Source organism: Fistularia commersonii, chromosome 2, assembly GCF_037954325.1.
Source record: "Fistularia commersonii isolate RoL2024-O1a breed Wild chromosome 2, RoL_Fcom_v1.0, whole genome shotgun sequence".
Lineage (NCBI taxonomy): Eukaryota > Metazoa > Chordata > Actinopteri > Syngnathiformes > Fistulariidae > Fistularia > Fistularia commersonii.
Window position 1 is genome coordinate 20,130,256 of NC_141285.1, and position 23,797 is coordinate 20,154,052.

The 23,797-nt window shown below is 41.2% G+C and overlaps 1 protein-coding gene across 2 annotated transcripts in view; it reads left to right on the forward strand.

The window, feature by feature from the left end:
* Positions 1–9,012, forward strand: part of ccser2a (coiled-coil serine-rich protein 2a) — a 46,478-nt gene extending 37,466 nt beyond the window's left edge. The window contains exon 10 of one of the 2 annotated variants that reach the window (XM_086172084.1): positions 3,705–9,012. In XM_086172084.1, coding sequence (XP_086028210.1) covers positions 3,705–4,421 — 717 coding nt within the window. In that variant the 3' untranslated portion in view covers positions 4,422–9,012. The remainder of the gene's footprint in view (positions 1–3,704) is intronic. The other variant, XM_086172092.1, reaches the window with a different exon arrangement.
* The last annotated feature ends 14,785 nt before the right edge of the window (positions 9,013–23,797 follow it).

Consider the following 23,797-nt stretch of genomic DNA (forward strand, 5'->3'; position numbering starts at 1 on the left):
TATCCGTCCTGGTGGGCCACAGCTTGGAATCTAGGAGGAGGGTGAATTAATGTGACAGAGGTGTATTGTTTTTAAAATTTCACCAATCTGCTTGAGTAAAGAGTGTTCTTTTTCATTTGACAAATGAGAGTACACCCAAGCATGAAGAATTCTGTCACCAATAGATTTTCTAATCTTTTTAGGTGAAAAAGAGTATGAGAACATTATTTGTACGGCACACACTGAGCTTGTCGCTGTTCGCATCAAGCCGGCGATTCAACTGGAGGGCAAAGTCAAGTCCACAGAACACTGGGCTGAAAATGAAAATCAGTTTGTGCGGGTGTGCAGTCGGTGCAAACCGCAGTTAGCTTACCATCCCGTACCATCACAAGGACATGTCCAGTGAAATGTACTCACAAGAGTTCAGTTAAATCTGCACCATCAATATGCTCACCGCATCGTGACAAGTAGTTACATAGAGGATGGTACTTCTTTCAAAGCCAATCAATGTGGTTTAGGGACACGTGCAAAAGTTAAATGTTGAAAACAACTTTAATGTCAGTTTAAGGAGTCAGTTGTGCCGCAGGGCCAATTTTAACCCCCTTGAAACCAATATGACTTTGATACTGTCACAGAGTTGATTTGTGTTATACCTGTTAACTCACAAAACACAACACATCTTACATCAGCATTAATTTTAATGCCAGCATTATTATATTCTGCCTTTTTAAAATGCCACTTTTATGTCTGTACATTAAAGTTTGAGACAATATTTAAATTTTTAATTAAAAGCTAGTGGTGATTTTCTTTTTTTCTGGCCTTGATCGGACACCCCACCTGCCCAAACCCTCTACTGAGAAGCGGCTGCTACTGAATTAGCTAGTTATGCATTAACAACAACAATAGTCTTTTGATTAAAAAAAGAAAAAAGAAAATATACTGTCTGAAGTGTCAGAAGGCCTTGGTATGAAGACCTTGGCTGCAGTAATTACATTTTGCAATAAATTAGTTCATTTGAGCTAATGTGTGGCCTTTTGGTGCAAGCATAATTTTGAATTTAAAACATTAACCCTAATAAGTGTCTGGCTTACATATCCCCCTCCTCTCTCTCTCTTTCTCTCTCTCTCTCTCTCTCTCTCTCTCTCTCTTTCTCATCCTCTATCTTCTCTTCCTGTTGGTCTCTCCACCTTTGCATCCCCAAACATAATGCCTATGGCAAGGAGTGGAGCACCTAGTGCAGTACTTCACTGACAGAGCATGGTACAGTAAGCCTTTCTTGAACATGCTGCCAACATGCAGCCCTCAACAGCCCCCCCCTCTGCACGCCGGGCTGGGCTCTGTAAGATGTGGCATGACAGAAGCATGCCTTTCTACATCTGCGTTTGCATGCTTTGAATTTCAAGTTGTTTTGACGTTTTACCGTGTCGATCTGTACTTGGGCTTTTGATTTGCTCTTTTAAAGTGATTCTCTGCCAGTTTTGTTTGCTAGAGTTTGAAAACATTTTTGCCTTGATTATGCACTTTATGTTATTTGTTCCGTCTCATGAAGCGGTCTACATCACAACCGTAGTGCATGCATTTTTATTTGTGAATCCAGGTCTCTGGCCTGAGGGATTTGTGTGAATTGCATGTAAAGGGTAATGCTGTCAGGGAGAAGAAAAAAAGTTGTTGTATCTGAATGGGTGCCCGCCAAATCACAGTTTTTCCTCAGTCCGCCGTCAGAACCCTGTACGTAAGAGAAAACTGTCACTCACACAGCCTTTGCTCGCACAGCGTGTCAATGAAGATGCTGTTAAAATCACTGTTTTCCAAGCCACCTACAACTGACATGTCTAATCTACCTCTGAAATGGAGTTGCACTGTATTGCCAATCTTGTCTGCTTCTGCGCAGCAATGATACTCTTCAGACTAAATGGGGACTATATACATCATTATTAAATGCGCTCATGTTGCTTTTCTGATCACATGCCATTTCATGGAGAGTCAGACTGGAGATTAGATTGTGGTAACTCAAGATCACACGTTTCTTTGTTCGGCTGGTGATTTTCTGTTAAAGCAATCACTATCATTAGTGAGCTCTTTGCAATGAAGGATACTACTCAGAATGATTACCACTAACTATTAGGATACATATAAAGACTGCTGTAGATGCAAATCCGTCTCAACTTTGTGTCTTGCATGATGTTATTGCCTTCATATGTTACTATGGTTTGAGCCGAGTCAATCAGTATTCAGTGAACAATTCAGTCGGTGCTTCAACATCAATTGCAGAACAAAAGATATTTCATTCCCTCTATGTTTTACTGTGTCATAGATGAAGCCGTAAAAAGTGAAACATTTATATTGTTCATTTAGTCAAATTACTTGTGATTAATGAATAAGAATTAACTGTGTTATTTCTTAAGTGCAGCTGGTAGTTGAGATTAATGACACTCTCAGACTGACGCGTGCCAGAGATGAGAAATGAGAGACATCGGGGACGATACGGCTCGGGTTGTAAGAGCGGTCGTATTGGAACAGAAAGTTCCAAGTCCCTAGTACAATTCCTGAGCTCTTCCAGACTTCCGAAGTGTTGAACAAGACACCGAATCCCCGGGCACCGTGAATGGGGCTGCCCACACAGTTCCTCCACAGTTCCTAAAATGCAGGGAATGATTTTCCCACAAGGGGTTAATATAGTCTTCAAAATTCACAAATACTTCATATGTCATCTGGTGAGGGAAACCAAAATTAATATTTTCCATAGTGAGTGTATGTTTTGTAAGTCAAGTCTTATTGTGTCAGGGACCAGGAGATGGAGCTGTGGCCCCAGACATTCAATTCCCCTTGCAATGCAAATAGTCCTGACCCACACAGCTACACTGTGCTTGTTCACATCCACAGATCTCAATACTGATTCTTTATGCAACTGAGCTGATTCTTTTTAATAGTTCATGTAGATTCTGATTTTTTTGCTGCCCTGTTTTAGAAGCTCAGCCCAGAGCATCATGTCAGCGTGTGTTAGAGTCTAACTGTGAAAGGCTAACATCACAATCAGGAGGTGGGATTAACAGATGTCACTGTCATGAATGATTGAAATAAATGCCCTGACATGTTGTGAGAGTCAGTTAGTTTAGCGGGGATGCTTTGTTTTTTCTTCCCATCCTTTTCGCCCAGTTCGCCTCTTGTTCTGTTTTGCCAGATTGGACTAATAAGTGCAGGCCTGAATAATAATAGCTGTTAGCTTTTGTTGTGACACAACAAATGCAGCATGCCGGCAAACCCTTACAACATAGCAGTCGGTTCAGGGGCAATAAAAGGAATTCACAATTATTTGGGTTGTGATCCCCCCCCCGGTTGGTTTAGATTTCCCTTGACTGATGGCTCAGCGTGGCCTCATACAGGCAGCTGGGGCCGAAGACCTTTGAAAACTTTTGAAGCTTTCCCGGCAACAAAAATCGCAAAGAGACTCATGTATTTGATTTTGCACGCTCAAATGCAAAGGTTCTTGTCCTCTATTGGTATTCATGCTGAATAAGGTCCTCTTCTGACTGCCATTCCCAAACAGTTGATAGCTGTTGGAAACAGCCTACAATATTAATAGTGAGTAAACGAGTCAGAGTTAGGGAGTATATTTCTACTGAATTTTTTTTAACAAGATTTAAAAAAGATACTGGAGCTGGATTTTTTCCAGACTGTTTTGTGATGAAACCTTTATACATCTCTGCCCTTTTCTCCCTCCGCAGCCTCGAATACTACAGCCTTTCAACCCCTTCCTCAACGAGCATTCTCACCAGGGAAAACTAGCAAAAACTCCCCCCACCGAGGCCCACAGTGACCTTGCAGCACAAAGTATGCAGGGAGGAGCCCACCTAGATGGTGACCGTCCTCTTGAAGGCTTTATGGCAGATGTGTCTGCACTAGCACGCCCAAATGAGCTGAGTCATCTCTTAAGTACCCACCTGCAATGCCCAAGCACCGGGACTCCACAGAAGGTGACTGCCAGAGACAGTCCGGCATCAGCAACTCCGTCTGCAGCGCAGCGTGAGTGGAGAGCCCACACAGTGTTGCAGCAGAACCCTGCCGCCCCGAGACCCACCGTTTCCCTCCTCGCTCCGCAGCCATCTCACTTACACAAACGCGCATCTCTTCCTGTGGTCAAGCAGGGGCTCACTGGTGGATATGCTCCTCTCAGACCAGGACGTCCCTCGGGGCCTTTCACTAACAAAACCAAGCTGCTGCCCCCGCCATCCAGAGGCCTTCCTTGCTTTAATGCCGGACCCCAGGCACAGGTTCCAAGCTCATGTCGCCCTTCACCGCTCCAGCAAAGCAGAACATCAGAGCCTTTCAAAGATCCAGTGCCCACCAGCCGAGAGCGGCCCAACGTCGGAGCGCTCAAAGAAACAGGATCTGCAAAGACTTCTTTGAGTCGTTCATGCCTCCCGAAGCCAAAGATTCCCTGAGGAGCTTAAACTTAGTCATCAAAACTTAAACCAGGAGTCGCCCTGATTTTATGTATTTATATAATTTTTTTTTTTTTTTTTTTTGCATCTCTCTCCACTCACCCTTATGAAAGAACCGATATGGACTCTTTATGGATGACCACTGTTGATGGCATTGTTACGATGCTTTTGTTTTCTTTTGTTTTTGCTTCCACAACTTGCCTGATTGAACCAGTCAAAGCACTTACCAGGACCTGTTCTTCACCACAATCCACTCGTCAGTTCTTCCAGAGACTTTCTTCAGAAGACAAATGCCCAGCTTTTTCTTTCTCGCTCTCTCTCTTTTTTTTTTTTTTAAACCGGCTTTGCACTTAAAACACAGACCTAGCAAGAACAGTAGTGAGAAGGAGATTGTTTTGTTGTATTCCACTTCCTTGCTATTACTACATTTGGAAGTCCAAGCTCACAAGTCCTCAGGAAGCTTTGGCCTCTCACATGAATGTGTGTTTGGTTTCAAACTCAAAGAGTTTGACAAGGATGTGACCTTTACTGTGATTAAGGACCCTGTGGAAGATGGAGGCTGAAAGAGGACCAGGTGGAATAGTTGCATGAGTCTTAAAAGTACCGGTTTTGAAGTTCTTTTCTTTCCTTTTTTTTTAGCTTTCTCTTCGAGAACCAGTGTCATAGTTGCAATATGTAAGAGACACAGAAGTAAGGAACAAAGAGTTTTCGTTTCCAATTTTGTGTGCAATGCCGCATCCAGCATGAATGTCTGCACCCTGCACAGGATAGGCGAACACGTTGTAGATCTTCTGTTAAAATGCAGTATAGGTGGCTACAACAGCTTGAAAAAAAAAAGAGAATATTGTTCTGCGGATGGATGCGCCATCAGGAGAAATGGTATGCAAATTGGGATTTAGCTTTTGTAACTGACAGAAAGGAGGAACGGGAGACAGGATTGTAAAATGTGTTGAGGCACAGTATGACCATGTGCAAAGAAAGTGCTTTGGGGCTCTGCAACATCCCTGTCATTTTCTGCAATTTCTAAGTGTGAAAACCAGGTGAAAGGGTAAGGGGGTGAAAGAGAACAAGCGGCAAAGTTGATCGAAAACTTTCTTGCATTTAAGGAAAAAAATAAAAGCCAGTAGCTTCGTAACGGAATGACCTCTTTCCAGGGCATAACAATGTAGGTCTGACGATATCAGGATTTGATTTAAGAAAAGAGAAATGATATACATTTCAGAAGTCACTTGTCACAATGGACACTTTTTAACGCACCGTGACTTCCCTGAACTCCTTCCTTCAGTGTCTCACACATAAAAAAAAAAAACATCATCTACCAGGGATTCATTAGATGTGTGAAGCTGCTGCCTGGTGTGCTTCTGTCATCTCCCCGCCCGTCTCGCTGCCTCCTTCTCCCCTGCACATCTCTTTGGGAACATCAAAGGTATTAGTGCAGTATTTTCAGGTAGAGAGCCTTCGGGGCTTTAACGGTGTTTCTGTGGGAGTTTTAGAGAATCGTGTTTATCTTCTTTGCACAGCTCTATTTTTTTTTTTTTTCCGCAGTCAAACGCTCCCGAAATGTCCCCAAAGAGCGAGCGGCATGCGTGTTAGAAAGGCCCTCTGACAGCAACTCTGCTCTCTTCTCTGTCACACCTCGTGACCGCTTGGTGTACGCCTCTGGCTGTGTCCGGTCTACTGCGTCCAATAATGCAGCCGACGATAGGACGAGTGAGACAGAGAGAGACACACACACATCACACACAAGTTACAGCCGTGGTGACACGACTCAGAGAGACCCTGGAACTTGGAGGAAAGACACATCATTTCACATTTCCCAGAAGAGCAAAAGTGCACCAGTATACTTACTTGAATTATTTAACAAAGTACATACATGTGTACTCGTGTCGTTCCATTGTATCGAACTGTGCTGTGGAGTGCGTCAGTTCACGCGAAATAATCCGTTTAAGTTGGCATGATCCCTTTGTTTGCCAAAAAAGATCTCTAGATTAGCCGGGAAACAGGGAAGAGGCTTGTATGCTTTTGTGTTTTGGGAGTGTGGATCCATGTGGCTGATAAAAACAGCTGTTTATCAGATGGTATGCGGTTCAACATTGAGCTGAACCAGCCAAGCACCCAGCACTGCTCTGCAGAGCAAAGAGAGAGAGAAATAATTATTTTATTGAAAACAGTCGCAGAAAGATAACAGGGTTGAGGAATGAGCACAGCGAGAGACAATAAGTAGAAGGGGTGTGGAAAAAAAAAAAAGTGAAAGCGAGAGATGTAGTGATGAAATGTTGAAAGTGCAATGATCGATACGAACTGTTTGGTTTGACAGTGTTTGTCTATAAAATGTCGAGAGAGACAAGGGAGGGGTGTGATGCAGAATACAATGAATGTTTGTTTGTGTGCACTGTGGTCCAGAGAATAGCTGGAGTCCCACTGTGGTGTCACTCAGCGCTTTGCAATGCCAACCAGGAAATCAATGTTGTCTACTGTTTGTTTGCTTGTGTGTGTGTGCTTGTGTGTGTGTGCGAGCTCTATCTGTGTTATTTGTGTTTGGGTCTGTTCATATGAGAAGCTCAAGACATGTCTGCCCACAGGCCAAAGGCAAACTTGTGCCAGGGAAAAGCAGGACACCCCCCCCTCCCATCTCCACGGCGCTTTATCCGTAATCTCAAAATCAATGTCCCTGCTCAGTTTAGCAGTTAAGCCAATCAGTTGTGTTTGCTGCGCTTAACAAACCGACAACTGGCCTTAAAACTCACCAGCCAGGTCCGAGCAGGTTGTTACTCAGGATCAAGATTATATTTTTAAATTATATTTATCTGCATCGCATTATCAGGAACCATGTCTGAACAATACAAGATGGCATTCCGCAACTGGTAAAAACATTTTATCTGCGAGGATCTGTTGCGTCTTAAATGAGGCTGCTCGACTAACGCAATCAGACCCATGCCCTGGAAATCCTTGTCAAACACTTTAAAACTGGAGCAGCTCAGAAATAGAAGTTGTTTTTTTTTTTTACCTTAAAAGAGCTGCCATTGATGTTATCTTAATGATAAATCTAAAAATCAGTGATAATTTATATTAATGTGTGTGTGTATATGTATGTATATATATATATATATGTGTGTGTGTGTGTGTATACATGTGTGTCTATGTATGTATATATGTATGGATGTATATATGTGTATGTGCATATATATATACAAATGTGTGTATATATATATGTACTCACATATATATTTGTGTATATATACACACACATGCCTATATATATATATATATATACACTCACGCACACACATTCCTGGGGGGAACAGCGGCGGCTTCATGTTGCTCACGAGCTGCTGAACATGCAGAGGAGATATTTTAGTCCCGTCATGTCCCCCTCATATTTTACCAGGAAGTTTATGTCAAATGTTTGATCACAACAGGGGTTGAACACATAGGGTTTTTTTTTTTTTTCAAATTACATTTTTATGCTCTATATCTCAAATCAGGACATTGCAGTACGGTGCAAATTAAAACAGCATGCTGACATTTCACTCAGTCTCCTGCGTTTACACATAGTCAATCGCAGCCAAACTATAAATAGCCTTGTTATTGGTACATCAGTATAGAATTAAGAAGAACAATAGAACAATATCTTGCTGCATATTTATATAGCACGTCTTACAATGGCAACTTTCATCAGAGATCAGAAACAAGTTAAACCCCCACCTGTGTGTTGTACACAGCAGGGGATGTGGATGATGTTAAAGGATTGACACATGGGGAGACAATTACGTTAATATAATGCAGTGGTGTTGCAGGCTATTTGAAATGATTCATTGTGACACTATTTTAAGTTTACAACCTTGTTCCTTGTGAACTTGCTGACCTGATGATCTGGTGGCGCTGGCTGACATCTATCTTTCACTGCCCCCCAATCGGGCACTCTCCGCACACATGTCCACCTTGACGCGTCCCGGCATTCACTCTGAAGTAGAAAAGAAAACTTGAAACTATTGGATGACGGTTATCGCTGTTGTCACTACTCATGGCTCACGGACAGCTTTCCAGGAAACTGCAATGATGCAAAATGGCACGAGAAGGCTATACCATTAATCCCCCCCTCCCCAACCTTTTAATGTAAATAAAACAAAAAGGTTTTTAAACAATACTAATCCAATGCACTTTATATGTATAATTTTTAAATACTAGATAACGACTGACTTGGAATTAGCCATTTTGGAAACATTATAGATCAATTTGTCTTCTTTGCAAAGGTTATGTTTTGTGTGTGTGTGTTTTTTTTTTTTGTTTTTTTTCTTCTTTTTGAGGCCGTCAAGTACTGACGCGGAGGTATGACTCCAGAGACATCAGCAGCAGTGAGAGGTCAGAGGTGACTGTTTGAATCCTGGGTTGGGAGAGACAATCTTGACACTCATTGCAATCATTGATCTGGTTCACAGACCTGCTGCAGTGCACATACACACATACCACACACACATTGTGTGTAAATGCTGCTGATCTCAGTTTCAAAGATTCAAGGAGGCCTCATGAGCTTTTCACTGTGTGCTGTTTGTATGTCAGTGGCAATAAAAGTCTGATTTTGAAACTGAAACGAGTGCCTGTTTTTGTTTCGCGCACCTCAGAGATTTCAAGGCCCTTCTAAATTTGGAGTATTGTTCGATAAACAATAGAATACACAAGCACAAGGAGCAAAAAGGAATAATCAAACAGATGTATACCTCTTTCTTACATAAATATATTCATGTTCACATTTACAAAGCTATTGCACCAGCTGTAGTTTGAACGAAGGAGGAATTCAATTTTACACACACAATTCCATCCAACCTCAAACAAAACAGGAAGAAATGAATGCTACATTAACATTGTCTGAAAATTAGGATGCAGTAATTTAGCGAACTGAAAGGCAAAAATCAACTTTTTCTATCATCGGCCAACCCTAATAAGGTTTCCTAGAAAAATGGTGGAAATAATACAAAATTACGTCCTGTTTGCCTTTTCAAGGGTTGGCCTCTTATGTCAAAAACACTTTTTCTTTGAGGATAGTTTTTGTCTTGAGGGGTTTTACGCATTTTCTGCATTTGTGAAATTGTGCATCCAAAACAAATTTTTGACATCATCAAATTAAATAGTAATTATTATGCAGATATTGTTTAATTGTTAGTATCAGTCACCGGCTTCTCAACACAGTCGCTGCTGAACATTATTATGATTATTATTATTATTATTGTGCATGTGTTGCATATTTAACTTGTATGGTGCTGACGGTTGACTGAAATCCTTAAATATCTTAGTCAACTTTCCTCAACTTTTTTTCAACTTTATATAAATTTCCACTCAAATCTCATGAAAATTCAAGATGTTCCAGCACTTGTGCAAATAGCTGGGTTTAGATTAATCCGCAGCCACCTTTTTCGATTTGTTCCCACGCTCCGATAAACTTGGTTACCTGGTTTTGATTAATTTGTACTTTCTTTCCCCCAAAATCTTAAAAAAAAAAAAAAAATGCAGAGTATGAACCGTGGGAATGGAGCAAAGTTGGAAAAAAAAAAAAAGTCAAGAACATGTACAATGAACTAGAATAATGAAAAATGGAATATAATGACACGTGAAGGGTTCTGCTTGCTGTGCTTTTTTTTTTTGCAGCGTGAGGGGAAGGATGTTGTTCGCAAGTGTTCACCAAGCACTCGTGAAATGACAACAAACAGGCATCATCGTTGCCTGTGGGAATTTGCTCTCCTGTCAGAAAACAGTAAAGTGATAAACCACCCTGTCACCACCCATCTAAACAAAGAACCCCAAACTACTGATTTTTTGACAGCTAACATTCATGACAGGTTGGCAGTAATACCAGCGGTATTTGAAGGCCAACTTTACATTGATTGTCTCGCAAATCTATTTCTGCAGCTGTCACAAATGCATAGAACAGTCCTTGAACGCCTCAGCGGTCACAATGAAGTCATCCACCCATTCACTTATCCTGCAGTTCGGATCGCGGGGGGTTTCTGGAGCCTATCCTAGCTGTCGTTGGGTAAGAGACCAGTTGCCCATTGATAACAGGATACAGAGACATAGAAACCATTCACTGCCATATAAAGACATGCAAACATTCATTCTCTCATTCATATGTCATATAGAGACACAAAACCATTCACTTATTCACATGTCACTCTCATTGATATATATAAAGACATTCAAATATTCACTCTCATTCATATATAGACGCATAGAACCATTCACGAGACCCAACCAACTGTGGTCTTGTTTAAATGTCACAGGGTTGGAGGTAGCAGAAGTGAAGATTTTGAGGTTCTCTTTGGGAGTGACAAGGATAAATAGTATCAGGAATAAGTCCATCAGAGGGACAGCGCGTTTTAGGTGTTTTGGAGACAAGAGTAGAGATCGACGTAGCCATCCTTTTCGGTAAATTTTGCAGTCTGTGGACGCGCCACCAGGTTCAGTCCAGCCCAACGGCAGGATTTCCAAATGTTAAAATGTAATGTCATGTCTTTGGAGACGAAGTCAGACAGGAGAGACATTTGGACTCCCGCCATTATCATTCTGCTCGAGAACGCACACGCATATCTTTGTATTTCAGTAAGCCTGTCAGAATGGTCTCAGTATAGGGCTTTAGAAAACAGCGGTGATGGCGGTGTTGCAAAATAACGCCGGAGGAAATATCCCATTTCGTGGGGAACGTCCACACATTCTAAATATATCTGTTACAAAATGTGCAGGACCGCCTTGTAAGCAGATCAAACTCTATGCGTGAACTTCCCATTTTCAGAGTGTCAGAGGCAACAGTGTTGCTACTCGATAGTCAGCCTGCTGGTTGTTTTTTTTTCCTTTTGCCTATGGGACATGGGAAATGGCAGCATGCAGGAAAGCAGACAGGGGAAATGGAATACATTTGCAGTAAATATGTAACAAACTCAAGAGAACCCAAGAGGCAATGGCTAGAAGTTTTTTTTTTGTATACATTTTTTTTTCATTGTCATAATTTTATTGGTTGCGTGTTGGAGCTCAGCTGGTCAGGGGTGGATATTCAGATTACCTTGAAGCGAAACAGAACCGGAGCCTCAGTAGGATTTGGGCGGGGAGGATTCTGGGACCGGTGGAAGTTGGGATAAAGGGCAGCACCCGGGAATTAGATGGAGCGGAAAAACATTGTACTATCTGCTGGCGCTGTGAAAGACCGCTGACCAGTGAAGACTGGGCTCTAAGCCAGGTGGAGTCAGGTGTGAGGCCTGACACCTGCACACCCGACTCCACTCATGCAATGAAAGCACGCACACACACACACACACACACACGAAGTAGAGGAGGCGCAGATGAAGAGGATGTGACAAAATCAAGGTAAACGAAAATCAGATCCCTACTGTGTGCAAGTTTGACTGATCTAGCTTTCCCATGCCCTTGCACAGTTATGGCCGGTCAGTATGGAAAAATAAAAATAGGAATCATTTCCCACTGATGCATATCAGGATGTACTGAGGTTCTGCAAAGAAGATGAGGTCAAATGATTTAATGAGCATGAATCACCAGCACTGGGAGGAGCAGGTTAATTCTGCTGCTGCATTCAAAGACCTTTAACAAGCACAGGAACTCAGCCATACTGACTCACTCTTAAATATATAATTTCATTTACTCATTGATCATTAGCTCCCTCGTTAGCTTTCGGTTCTTGGATATTTTTAAGCAGTTGCAGATTTTGCAATATGCCTGTAATTTCCTTTTTGAAGTGAAAATGTAGTTGTGGTATTTTGCCTGAATAAATGCAAATACAGGAATTAAAAAAAAAAAGAGGGTGGAAGCTGCGGTTAGCGCCTCCGGCTCACACCAAGAGGAGGTTGGGTTCAATTCTTAAAGGGGGGCCTTTCTGTGTGGAGTCTCCATTTTCTTTTCGTGTCTAAGTAGGTTTCCTCCCACAGTCTAAAAATATAAGTTAAGATAGATACTAATCCTTTATTGATCACTACAGGGGAAATTCATTTCTCACAGCAGCACAACAATAACAATAAATCTGAATATAAATACAAACATAAAAAAAGAGACAATTAAAAGGACAAAGATAATAACTAGGATGAGAGCAGAAGTCAGCATTTGTGAACAGCAGTATGGCTTCATACCTAGGAAGAGTACTACAGATGCAGTATTTGCGTTGAGAATGCTAATAGAAAAGTACAGAGAAGGCCAGAGGGAGCTGCAATGTGTTTTTGTAAACCTAGAAAAAGCATATGACAGGGTGCCAAGAGAGGAGCTCTGGTATTGTATGAGGAAGTCTGGGGTAACAGAAAAGTATGTTACACTGGTGCAGGACATGTATGCTAGCTGTGAGACACTGGTAAGGTGTGCTGTAGGGGTAACAGAGAAGTTCAAGGTGGAGGTGGGACTCCATCAGGGATCAGCTCTGAGCCCCTTCTTGTTCGCAATGGTGATGGACAGGCTGACAGATGAGGTTAGACAGGAATCCCCATGGACCATGATGTTTGCAGATGACATTGTGATCTGTAGTGAGAGCAGACAACAGGTAGAGGAAAATCTGGAGAGGTGGTGGTATGCTTTGGAAAGGAGAGGAATGAAAGTTAGTCGCAGCAAGACAGAATATATGTGTGTGAATGAGAGGAACTCGGGTGGAAGAGTGAGGGAACAGGGAGTGAAGATCAAGAAGTTGGAGGATTTCAGGTACTTTGGGTCAACAGTCCATAGCAGTGGAGTGTGTGGGAAAAGAGGTGAAGAGACGGGTCCAAGCAGGTTGGTATGGGTGGAGAAAAGTGTCAGGGGTACTATGTGATGGAAGACTTTCAGCCAGAATAAAAGGAAAGGTGTACAAGACAGTGGTGAGACCAGCGATGATGTATGGACTAGAAATTGTTACAATGACCAAAAGACAGCAGGCAGAACTAGAGGTTGCAGAGATTAGGATGTTTAGGTTCTCTTTGAGAGTGATCAGGATGGATAGGATCAGGAATGAGTCTATCAGAGGAACAGCACATGTTAGATGTTTTGGAGAGAAGGTCAGAGAAGCCAGACTGAGATGGTTCGGTCATGTACAGAGGAGGGATAGTGAATATATAGGTAGACGGATGCTGGAATTGGAGCTGCCAGGCAAGAGGTCTCGAGGAAGACCAAAGAGAAGATTTATGAATGTAGTGAGAGAGGATATGAAGGTAGTTGGTGTGAGAGAGGAGGATACAGAGAATAGGGTTAGATGGAGAAAGTTGACTCGCTGTGGCGACCCCTGACGGGAAAAACCGAAAGAAGAAGAAGAAGAAGAAGAAGAAGAAGAAGAAGAAGAAGAAGAAGAGTAGATGCTGCAGCATGCATCAGGTTTATTAGGGGACCCTAAATTGCACGGATGTGTGAATGAGAGAGTGTCTGGTTGTTTGACGGCATGGATAGACTCCAGCAAAAAAAAAAAAACAACTATGTAATGCTGCACTTAAGTCCTGGGATGTTTTTTTGGTTGATGCTTCGAGAGGTTTGGGGATATTTGTGTGCCAACCGGTGAGTGAGCGATGCAGAAAAGGTCACCGGGACACTGTTAATGATAATTATATAGTGCGGGATATTTCTTTGTGGAATGTTGAAACGGTTGATGTAAGGACCGACCAGGCTTGACTTAATGGGCCGTTTCACAGCGCTCTTGTTGATGGGGTCGCCTCCAACGTTTCCAATTTTGCATCTCTCTCCTTTAACGCGGTCACAACGATAATGCAGCGAATTTTTTTTTATATGTCACACATTCACACGTTCCTCATTAACTCTTCTTCGTTGCAGGTCCCGATAAGATTGTCTCCATGTGGGAGGCAGCCTCGGTAATCCAACTCCATTTCGCAGCGTTTCAAGGTCTGGTTATTCTAGAACGCGCGTGTTTTCTTGGAAAAAAAAAAAGATTTCACAAGTTGTACGTTGAATCTCAGTTAAACGCTGCCATTATGGTCACAGAGCTTTTAAAATAATAAAATAAAATCTAATTTGAGAGGCTTTGCATCTGCTCCATTGGGTTGTCACTATGGATGAATGTAATTCAATCCCAGAGAAAGAGAAATACATAAAACTACCATGCCAGATGCCTGCGCTTATTCAGTCTGGGATTTTTGTTCATTCTCCGCGTTCACCTATCTGTCATCGTTAGCTAAAAAGTCTCGATCCCCCTTTGATAAAGTGAAGAAGAATTTCTTTAAGACTTACGCAACGACAGAGGCGCGCGGGGACCTTTTGTACTTGCGCTGGTTTCAGCCCGTCAGGCGTTTCCGTCCCCTTTTTCCTGAAGGAGAAGAGCCAGCCGCTCTCTTGTCCTCTGGCAATCGTGTCAAAGATTCCCCAATTGCTGCAGGCAAGACAGCTTAACTGGAGTGTAGATGGAAGGCCTCACGGGCTGGGGATGGGAGGCTGGGAGGTTGGGGAGGGGGCGCAGGTGCGTAGAACATTTTATTTTAGTGTGAATGTGGGAGGAACGTGTCCATAATTGGATCCCACGGCGGCTCTCGGGTTCTTCATCCTCGAGGAGAGAGCCGTCTCGCCACCGTCAGAGCGGCCTGAGATCGTTTTATAATGATCCTGAACGTCCGTCTTTGACCTCGAGTCGCAAATATCAAAACAAGCAAATGGAAATAGCTGTGTAGACGGGGGTGGGGGAACAACAAATGCCAATTCCTGAAATTAAATCAGTTTCAAATTCTAAAATATCATTAGAATTCTATCTATCTATCTGTTGTACTTAAGACCTTAAAACACTTGATAGCCTTAACCTTGACAATCTATATTTTATTGTATTTCTTATTCTCCCTCCTTCCTACTATTATCTATTACTGTTATGTTTTTGCTTGAAACTCTGGCACAACAATTTCCTTCGGGATAAATAAAGTGGTTCTCATCTCATCTCATCTCATCTCATCTCATCTCATCTCATCTCATCTCATCTCATCTCATCTCATCTCATCTCATCTCATCTCATCTATCTATCTATCTATCTATCTATCTATCTATCTATCTATCTATCTATCTATCTATCTATCCATCCATCTATTCATTTGTTCTCTATATGGCTCATCATCATATATACCAGTGGTCCCCAAACTACGGCCTGGGGGCCAGATACGGTCCGCCTCCACATTTTGCCCGGCCTCCAAACAATACCAGCGATGCATTATGATTTTATAATCATAATGCAAATAATAATAAAAAATATAATCATGATTAAATCTAACGGGATAAAATCCGTTTTACAACCATACAGGTAGTGAAATGTGTTGTGTTGGTAGGTGTTGGTATCAGTTTGGTTTCATAGCTTTCTTGCTTTCTGGTTTTCAAAGTGAATTTGATATGAGAGAGCTGCAAACAATTGTATCAACAAGAAAGTTGCTTCCTTTTGCTTGTTTCCTCCTGACAAAGCACTCCAATGACTTTTGTTTCTCACTCATCTTTTTTCAAGGGCTAACCTGCGGTAGCTGATGTGTGAAATGGTGCGACAGTGCGGCAGTAAGGCAAAGGCGGAAACAGTTGTTTTTCAAAATAAGATCCGGAAAATATAATGAAAAAACTAAAAGTTGTACCAAGAAAGATTTTCTTTTGCGGACCGGAACCAAATGACCGGTCCGGAGACCAGAGGTTGTGAATAAGTGAATGTATCAAGAAGTGAAGGGTTGATATCTATTAGCAGGCCTGGTCAACTCTATTGTTTTATTTCTGTATTTATCTCTTCCACTGATAAGCAAGCATGTATAAAAATCTACTTTATTTGAACAAGTCTACATATACATATATATATATTTTTTTTTTTTCTTCAGCTTTCTGGTGAAACCATAAATGATGAGAGGTGCACACCCAAAAGCTGAAAACAGAAATCTGGAGCTGAAACACCAAAGGTCTGTCAGAAACCGGTGGGACGATGATCCACTTTGGTTTTCCTCGCATGCAACCGGTCTCTTGACGTTTCCAGACTGCAACCCTAAAATACGGATTATAATTGACAGTAACATCTGCATGATTACTGTGAATATATACTCTCTCTACCGGAGTGACAGTCTTCCCCTTGTTAGTGTTTTTCTTTTCAGCTTATTTCTCATTTACGGACTTATTTACCTACCGCATAAGACGGCGCGCTGATGAAGAATGATTGCATGCGTGTAACTAATTTAAACCGAACGGGGAGGAAGCATTAGAATGCCTGATGCTTGCCGTTCTAATGATAAGTGCATAAAAATAAGTTGACTTTGTGGTTTATTCCAAAGTATATTTTCTTCTTGATATGAAAAGAGAAATAAAAATGGTTGAAGGTCTGCAAAAAAAAAAAAATTAAGAAGGAAAAAAAGCCAGACGAGTCGTCGAGGCCGGGGCCGCGACCTCGCGTCGACAACAAACCTCGACGGGAGCGGACGTGATCGGCCGAGGAGCGGGCGGTGTTTTCCAAAGAACAAAGATTGAATCTGACAAAGAAAAAACAACAGTCTGAACGCACTGGTTTAAACAGGTTTACCACAGTTTATCACCTTCTTTCCAAAAAAAAAAAAAAACTAAAAGAAGAGAGATGGGTTGTGTATTTGATGTGTTCTTTACTCATAAGCTGTGAAATTTTTTCAGCTAAGAGAAATAAACCAACCTTTTGTCGGTTGGTGTTTAAGATGAGCGTCAAGGCCTGAGGTTGAACAAAGCTCAGGAGCTCTTGGATGCCGTGTTTTCTCCATGAATTTAGAGCCAAAAAGTCCTCTCGTGACAGGTAGTTATACCTCGATTCCATCCGAGGATGTGCTTTCATCGGCGGCCTCCTACGGAATAACAATTAGTGACACGCGGAGCCGCGGTGGCTCGACTCCCCCGAGTGGGAATCTGGACACAGATAAGGGGTAACACAGAATAACTTGAGATCATTTTCGGGACTCAAAAGCTCCATGATTTCAATGAGACATGATCAATTTGAATTAAATTTTTTTTTTTTTAAAAAGTCATTATTTTTTAACATCAGCTGTAATCCCACAAGAATAAGACCAAATGATCCATAAATTCACACGTAAACATACAGGACTGTCTCAGGAAATTAGAATATTGCGATAAAGTTCTTTATCTTCTGTAATGCAATTACAAAAACAAAAATGTCATACATTCTGGATTCGTTACAAAACTACTGAAATATTGCAAGCCTTTTATTATTTTAGTATTGCTGATTATAGCTTAAATCTTAAGAAAACTCAAAAATCCTATCTCAAAATATGATCATGAAAAAGTAAATTTGTTTTTTTAATTGCATTACAGAAGATAAAGAACTTAATCACAATATTCAAATTTTCTGAGACAGTCCTGTATCCAAATTACAAGTTATTTTTCCAAATGGTATTTGCTTTAAACGTGTGTGTGTGTGTTTGTCACATTTGTGTTTTTGACTGTGAAACATCATAATTTTAGTTTTTCCTCAACTTCAAAATATATCCTTATTTTTCTTATTTAGCATATTCAAGGCATTAAAATGGCATTCAAATAAAATTAGTTCTTAAAAAATAAATCAATCTTTACATAAACATATATAAATTACTAAAATGACTAAAAAGTGAATAAATCAAAAGTAACCAACTAAATTAAAAATTATTTTCATCTGCATATGTTTTAAATGTAGTCTGACTAAACACCTTGAACTGTGGATACAACCGGCAAGCAGGAATCAAGATTGATGACAATGAAATAATAAATATGGATAAAAAACGAGCGCACGAGAGATAATCCTCACCCCTCAATAACATCGAATTAGACATCTTAGACGTCAAAAAGGGAAAATTTAAATAAAAGTATAAATCAAATCAATTAAATTAAAATGAAATTAAATAAATCAATAAATCAAGTACTTTATGGGAACATTTTTTAAAATTCCGAAAACACTGAAAACACTGCCCTGAATTTACTAATGCTCCTTACTCACAAGCTCAGACCATGCACCTCTGCTGCATGACTTGTTTATAATGTAAGGAGCATAATTTATCCAAGCTCACCTACACACAGCCACCCACAGGCAGGGACGTACACACAGCCTCAGATGACAGATTAACGGGAGGGAAGAAAGCATTAAGAGAAACGACATAAGAGACGTACAGTCAATATCCTTAAAAAACAGGAGCGAACAGGCTGGTATGGAAATGGCGCCATCAATCCACTGCATATTCTAACGGCATAATATTGTTTGCTTGAATGACATGAATACATTTTAAGGAGAATCAAAATCCTCGTATAATATATTTTGAGTTCATTTTGAATGCAGAGCATAGCCAGTGCCGGAAGCCTTGAATAATTAGTATAAGAAAAGACTAAGCTCTGTGAGGGATCGTCTGTGTGGTGTGTTTTTTTTTTTTTTTTGGCAGATGGGGAATGGGTGAAAGTTCCGTAAATGTTGCCCTAAAAGATTTAGAAAATTTGATGACACTATAATATGACTTGGTTTAATGAAGCTGCTGTCTATTAAACACAAAGACTCAAAGGTTTTGATGCAGAAGTCCTCCAGGACTCTCTGAAGCTTAGTTTCAACTTTGGCTGGCGTCACGCAAGACCTCAGATGCTGCGTTATTAGTTATACTTTTAGGTCGGTAAATATTGTAACCATTGCAAAAGTTGTATTTATGAAAGCCTGCAAGCTTGGTTTCGAATTATTTTGTCAACTCTTTATAATACTGTACGAATAACATGACTGACAATGCAAAGGAAGTTCATTATTTCATTGATGGATCTGCTGACATTATGGGTCGGAGGCCATTTTGAAGTGCGAAATAAACCTTGATTCTCAACACAATTAACTGGATGAAATAGATTTTGTAAGTCTGCGGGTAAAAGTCGGTCATTATTCTCCAACACACTCCCGGCGATAGCGATTGGGATGAATGGGCTCGCAGTTGATGCACACGTATGCGAACGCCTATGTGAAAACAAGCTGATGGGCGTTGGGTAAATATATCCACTGGTGTGCAGATCCGGGGCTAAAGTGTTGGATGATGGACACGGCAGTAGTGGACCTGAGCTTGATAGTATCCCATTTTAAAGGTAAAGATTTAAAGCACAATCTATGGAAACCTGGAAAAAAAAAAAACATTGGCATTCAGTTTGAGACGCCAACCGCAAAGAAGAGTAGCAGGCATGGTAACAGTTACACTTGCCACATTGTTATGTAATATGCGGTAGCTTATTTTCTTTTTTTGGCCTGCAATGTTGATAAAGCTGTGCTGTTAAAAAGGAACATAAGGTTCTTTTACACAATATGTTTGTGCCTTATGAGGCAAGAACCGGATCCACCTTGGAGACAACTTTTACTAACTACTCCATCCCATTTTGGTCTGATTACTCAGGTTCTTGGAATGGACGGGCCGGTCACGGGTTTGAAAAATTACAAAACAATCATAACGATTTCCTCGGTCTCGGTGGCCATAGTGGCCTCAAACAATTAACGAACGCCGGCTCTATTTTCTGGCTCTGACACGCCGTGACTGGGAGGAGAGAAAAAAAAATGCAAATATGTCAGAAAATATGCATTGTGTCGGTCAGAGGTGAACAGATGAATCCCTTGGTGTTAAAGAGCAATTTGTAGATGAATTTTTCAGAGGAAATTTATAATTAACCTTGTCTGACAATCATCATTTAGAAAGTTCATTTGGGATTTTTACGTTTCACCAGATACTGGGTCCAACATTCATAGGAAAAATGTCTGTTTAGCATATTATTAACTTTAAATGACCTGGTATAAGTCAGTTAAGTCACAGAGGATTCTCATTAAAGAAAGAAGACACTATTTACAATTTTCAATACTCCAAGGGTAACCGGCCCTCGCTTCAAACATCAAACGACTCGAAACAATACATTAATTCATTCCTCCATTCATTATAACTATAGCGCCGATCCTGCAGTCTGGGTCACGGGGGGCCAGGAGGCTATCCCAGCCGTCATCGGGCGAAATGCGGGGTTCACCATGGACCGCTCGCCAGCCGATCACTGGACCGCACACACAGACATACGACCATTCACCATCTCATCACACACACCATATAGAGTCATACAACTTTTCACCCTCTCACTGCACATCATATAAGGACAAAAAACCACTCACCTTCACATCGAATGTCATAAAGACACACTACTATTCATCTTCTCATTGCACGTTGTATGGAGACGTACAACCGCTCACCATCTCACTGCATATCATATGGCGACATACAACCAATCACACTCATAACATCTAGAGAAATATAACTATTCACTCTCATAACACATCATACAGATTCACTTTCAAATGTCAAAAATCCTATCTCAAAATATGATCATGAAAAAGTAATTTTGTTTTTTAATTGCATTACAGAAAATAAAGAACTTTATCACAATATTCTATATTTCTGAGACAGTCCTGTATCCAAATTACAAGATATTTTTCCAAATGGTATTTGCTTTAAACGTGTGTGTGTGTTTGTCACATTTGTGTTTTTGACTGTGAAACATCATAATTTTAGTTTTTCCTCAACTTCAAAATATATCCTTATTTTTCTTATTTAGCATACTCTGTTAAATTCTTTATCACAATATTCTAATTTTCTGAGACAGTCCTGTATCCAAATTACAAGATACAAATTACAAATTACAAGTAGGCAATGAACCTACTGCATTTAACCTGCATGCATGCGCAGTTATGATAAAACAATAACAATATCAAGGTACGGAATTTCCATTTGTTTCAATGAACAAATCCAAACCCTTTTTATATAGTCAAAAAAAAATCACACGCTTTATCTTTTTTGTAAACAAATAAGATTATATAGATAGTAGAAGTAAGAATACATGTCTTCAAGTAGTTCCCTCTTTCTTTCTTTCTTTGTCTTCGCCTGTCTCTGTCGGAGGGCTCAGGAGGAGATCCGTGTCCCCGGGAGAGTATTTGTCAGTAACAGATCAGCCAGCGCTGCGGCAGTGGCAGGTATCTCCATCACCTCGGTGGGCCCTCTCCTCCCCGGCATTGATCAAATCCCTGTGTGCGGCTAAGTGGGGTCTGGAAGCACATCTGCTGCCTGAGAGACCCTCCTACAACTGGGAAAGCTGGTGGAGATCTATACTTAATGCTCTGTAGAGTCTCAGCTCATAGCTCAGACGGACGCTTGCCGCTTTATTGCCGGCTTCGACTCGCCGAGGTGCATCTGCCCATGAAGGCGCCCTCTTAAAAAGAAAAAAAAAAAAGAAGCCTGTGTTGTATACTGATTTTTTTTTTGACGCGCTCCGCACCAGGACTACATGTTATTTCCGATCTTCCGTACGTGTGATAGACTTGTCCGATATCCAAAAAACACAGTTGCGGCAGCTCCGGCGCACACGGACAGACTGAAATGGATACCCCGCCTCCCCTCCTTCCCCAAATGAAATCAGGAATCAAGGCGTCGTGTGATGGACACGGACAATCACAAAGCGACGCGTGTTTTCCTGCCAGGGCACGTCTTTCAATTGGCTTCCCACTGTTCCGAAACGTCACTTCTCATTGAGCAACATTGCAGACGGTGCAGCCCGGATTCCCGGTTGAAGAACGAATTTGCCACAGAATTAATGGTCAGTAGGCAACTCTGAAGTACTACTACTTCCAAATAATCTACTTATTTATTTGTAATACAACTTGGACCAAAACAGTTATTACAATCATTACGTTCAGGGAGCAGTTACCACCCAAATGAGCTTTTTAATGTTCCTTTAGTACAAATAATTAAAACACAAACAAAATAAATCTCAACAGGGAGGTCTTTGCTTGTAATTATTGTATTTGTGACATATGGCACATAGGTATCTACGTTCATGTGAGTGTGTGTGTGTGTGTGTGTTTATATATGTGGTCTCATTATCTTGCAGGTGCAAACATTAACTGCTAAACACAACCTCACTAATGGGGAGAATTGGACAGCTATCTGCCAGGCCAAAATAGATCGATCCAAACCGCTCCAAACATGCTAAACTTGGCTTTGGCCATAATGAAATTCTACATCCTCGGAGACCCACACTCACACACACACACACACACACACACACACGCACACGCGCGCGGATGGAGTGGGAGCAAATGACTCCTTGCATGAGCCAGCAAAGAAAATAACTCTCACTCTGGTGGCCTGAAAAAGTGAGATTCTAAGAGTTCATAGATACTTGAACAAAGAGGTTTTGAATATACTTCTTCAGGCATGCTGAAAGTCTATAAAGGTGTCTTTCTTTTAAAGGAAGAGAGACCTTGCCTGGCCTTCATCCATTTAATAGCGCGATAATATTGTGGCACCGGGCCTAGCATAATGGCCATTCATGTTTTATAATGTCGGGACATTGGCGAAGAAATCCTGATTGTGCAAAACAATGCCGAGAAAATCGGTCAATATGTTTGCAAAGTTGGTAATTGTAAGTTTTGAGGCTGTTCAGCAAGTTTCCAGCCGGCGTCCCATTTTTTTTTTTTTTTTTTAAAGCAGAACATTATTTGTGACAGTAGACACCCGGTTCCAGTAAAAGAAGAAGCAGCTGTATAGTTTTTACAGCGCATTAGAAAAAAAAAAAAATTACGATTCAAATCTGTTAAAACACCACTATAAACGTGTGCATTTGTCAGATAATTTAGTGCCCGCAAAGTTATAGCTTCCCAATAAGGTACTCGAATTGGCCCCAATGGGAATTTGGGACATTCTGTTCCTCCAGCTTGCCGGGATATAGCCTGTTTAGGTTTTTAAGGGCTGACTTTAAGAATTGTCTCATTGGCCTTGGCCCCGCTGGATTTTTCTTCCTTGTCAATTACCCAGCGATGGCCCGGGACACATCGGAAATGTTGCGGCGAGGCCTTCATGGCAAAAACGGGAATTCACTGATGTAGACTGACGCTCGGTGGAAAGTGCCCTTGCAGAAATGGCACAGAGGTAGAAAAGTGTCAGCTTCATCAGGCAGCGGAGGAAATCCCTATCAGTTCCGTTTAAGGGAGCGCGGCATCTTCCTCGTATGCACAGCGAGTGACAGAGGACTCGCTCAGCTTCGGCGGCTCGTTGACACGACCTCCGCTATCCGGGTCAAAATGACTCAGCACCCGTGTCACTCTTTTTCAGAGAATCCCACGATATGAAGCAAACGTGACTCGACCCCTGTTCGTTTTTTTTCTCACTCTTCCCCCGTCTTTGTTTGTCATTCTGTTTTTTTTTTTTTTTGTTTTTTTTTCCCAAACAAATGGAAGTGAGCAGAAAGCCTGGCGGAAAAGGTGGATGACAAGGAAACGGGCGGAAATGATTGGCTTATATGTTGTAAAGGACAAGACAAATTCATTTTCTAAAAATGTGTTTGTGACGAATGATTAATTGCTTATCGCCGAAGTTATCATTCTGCTAAATGGCTGTTTTTCAGTTGTGACTAATAGCAGG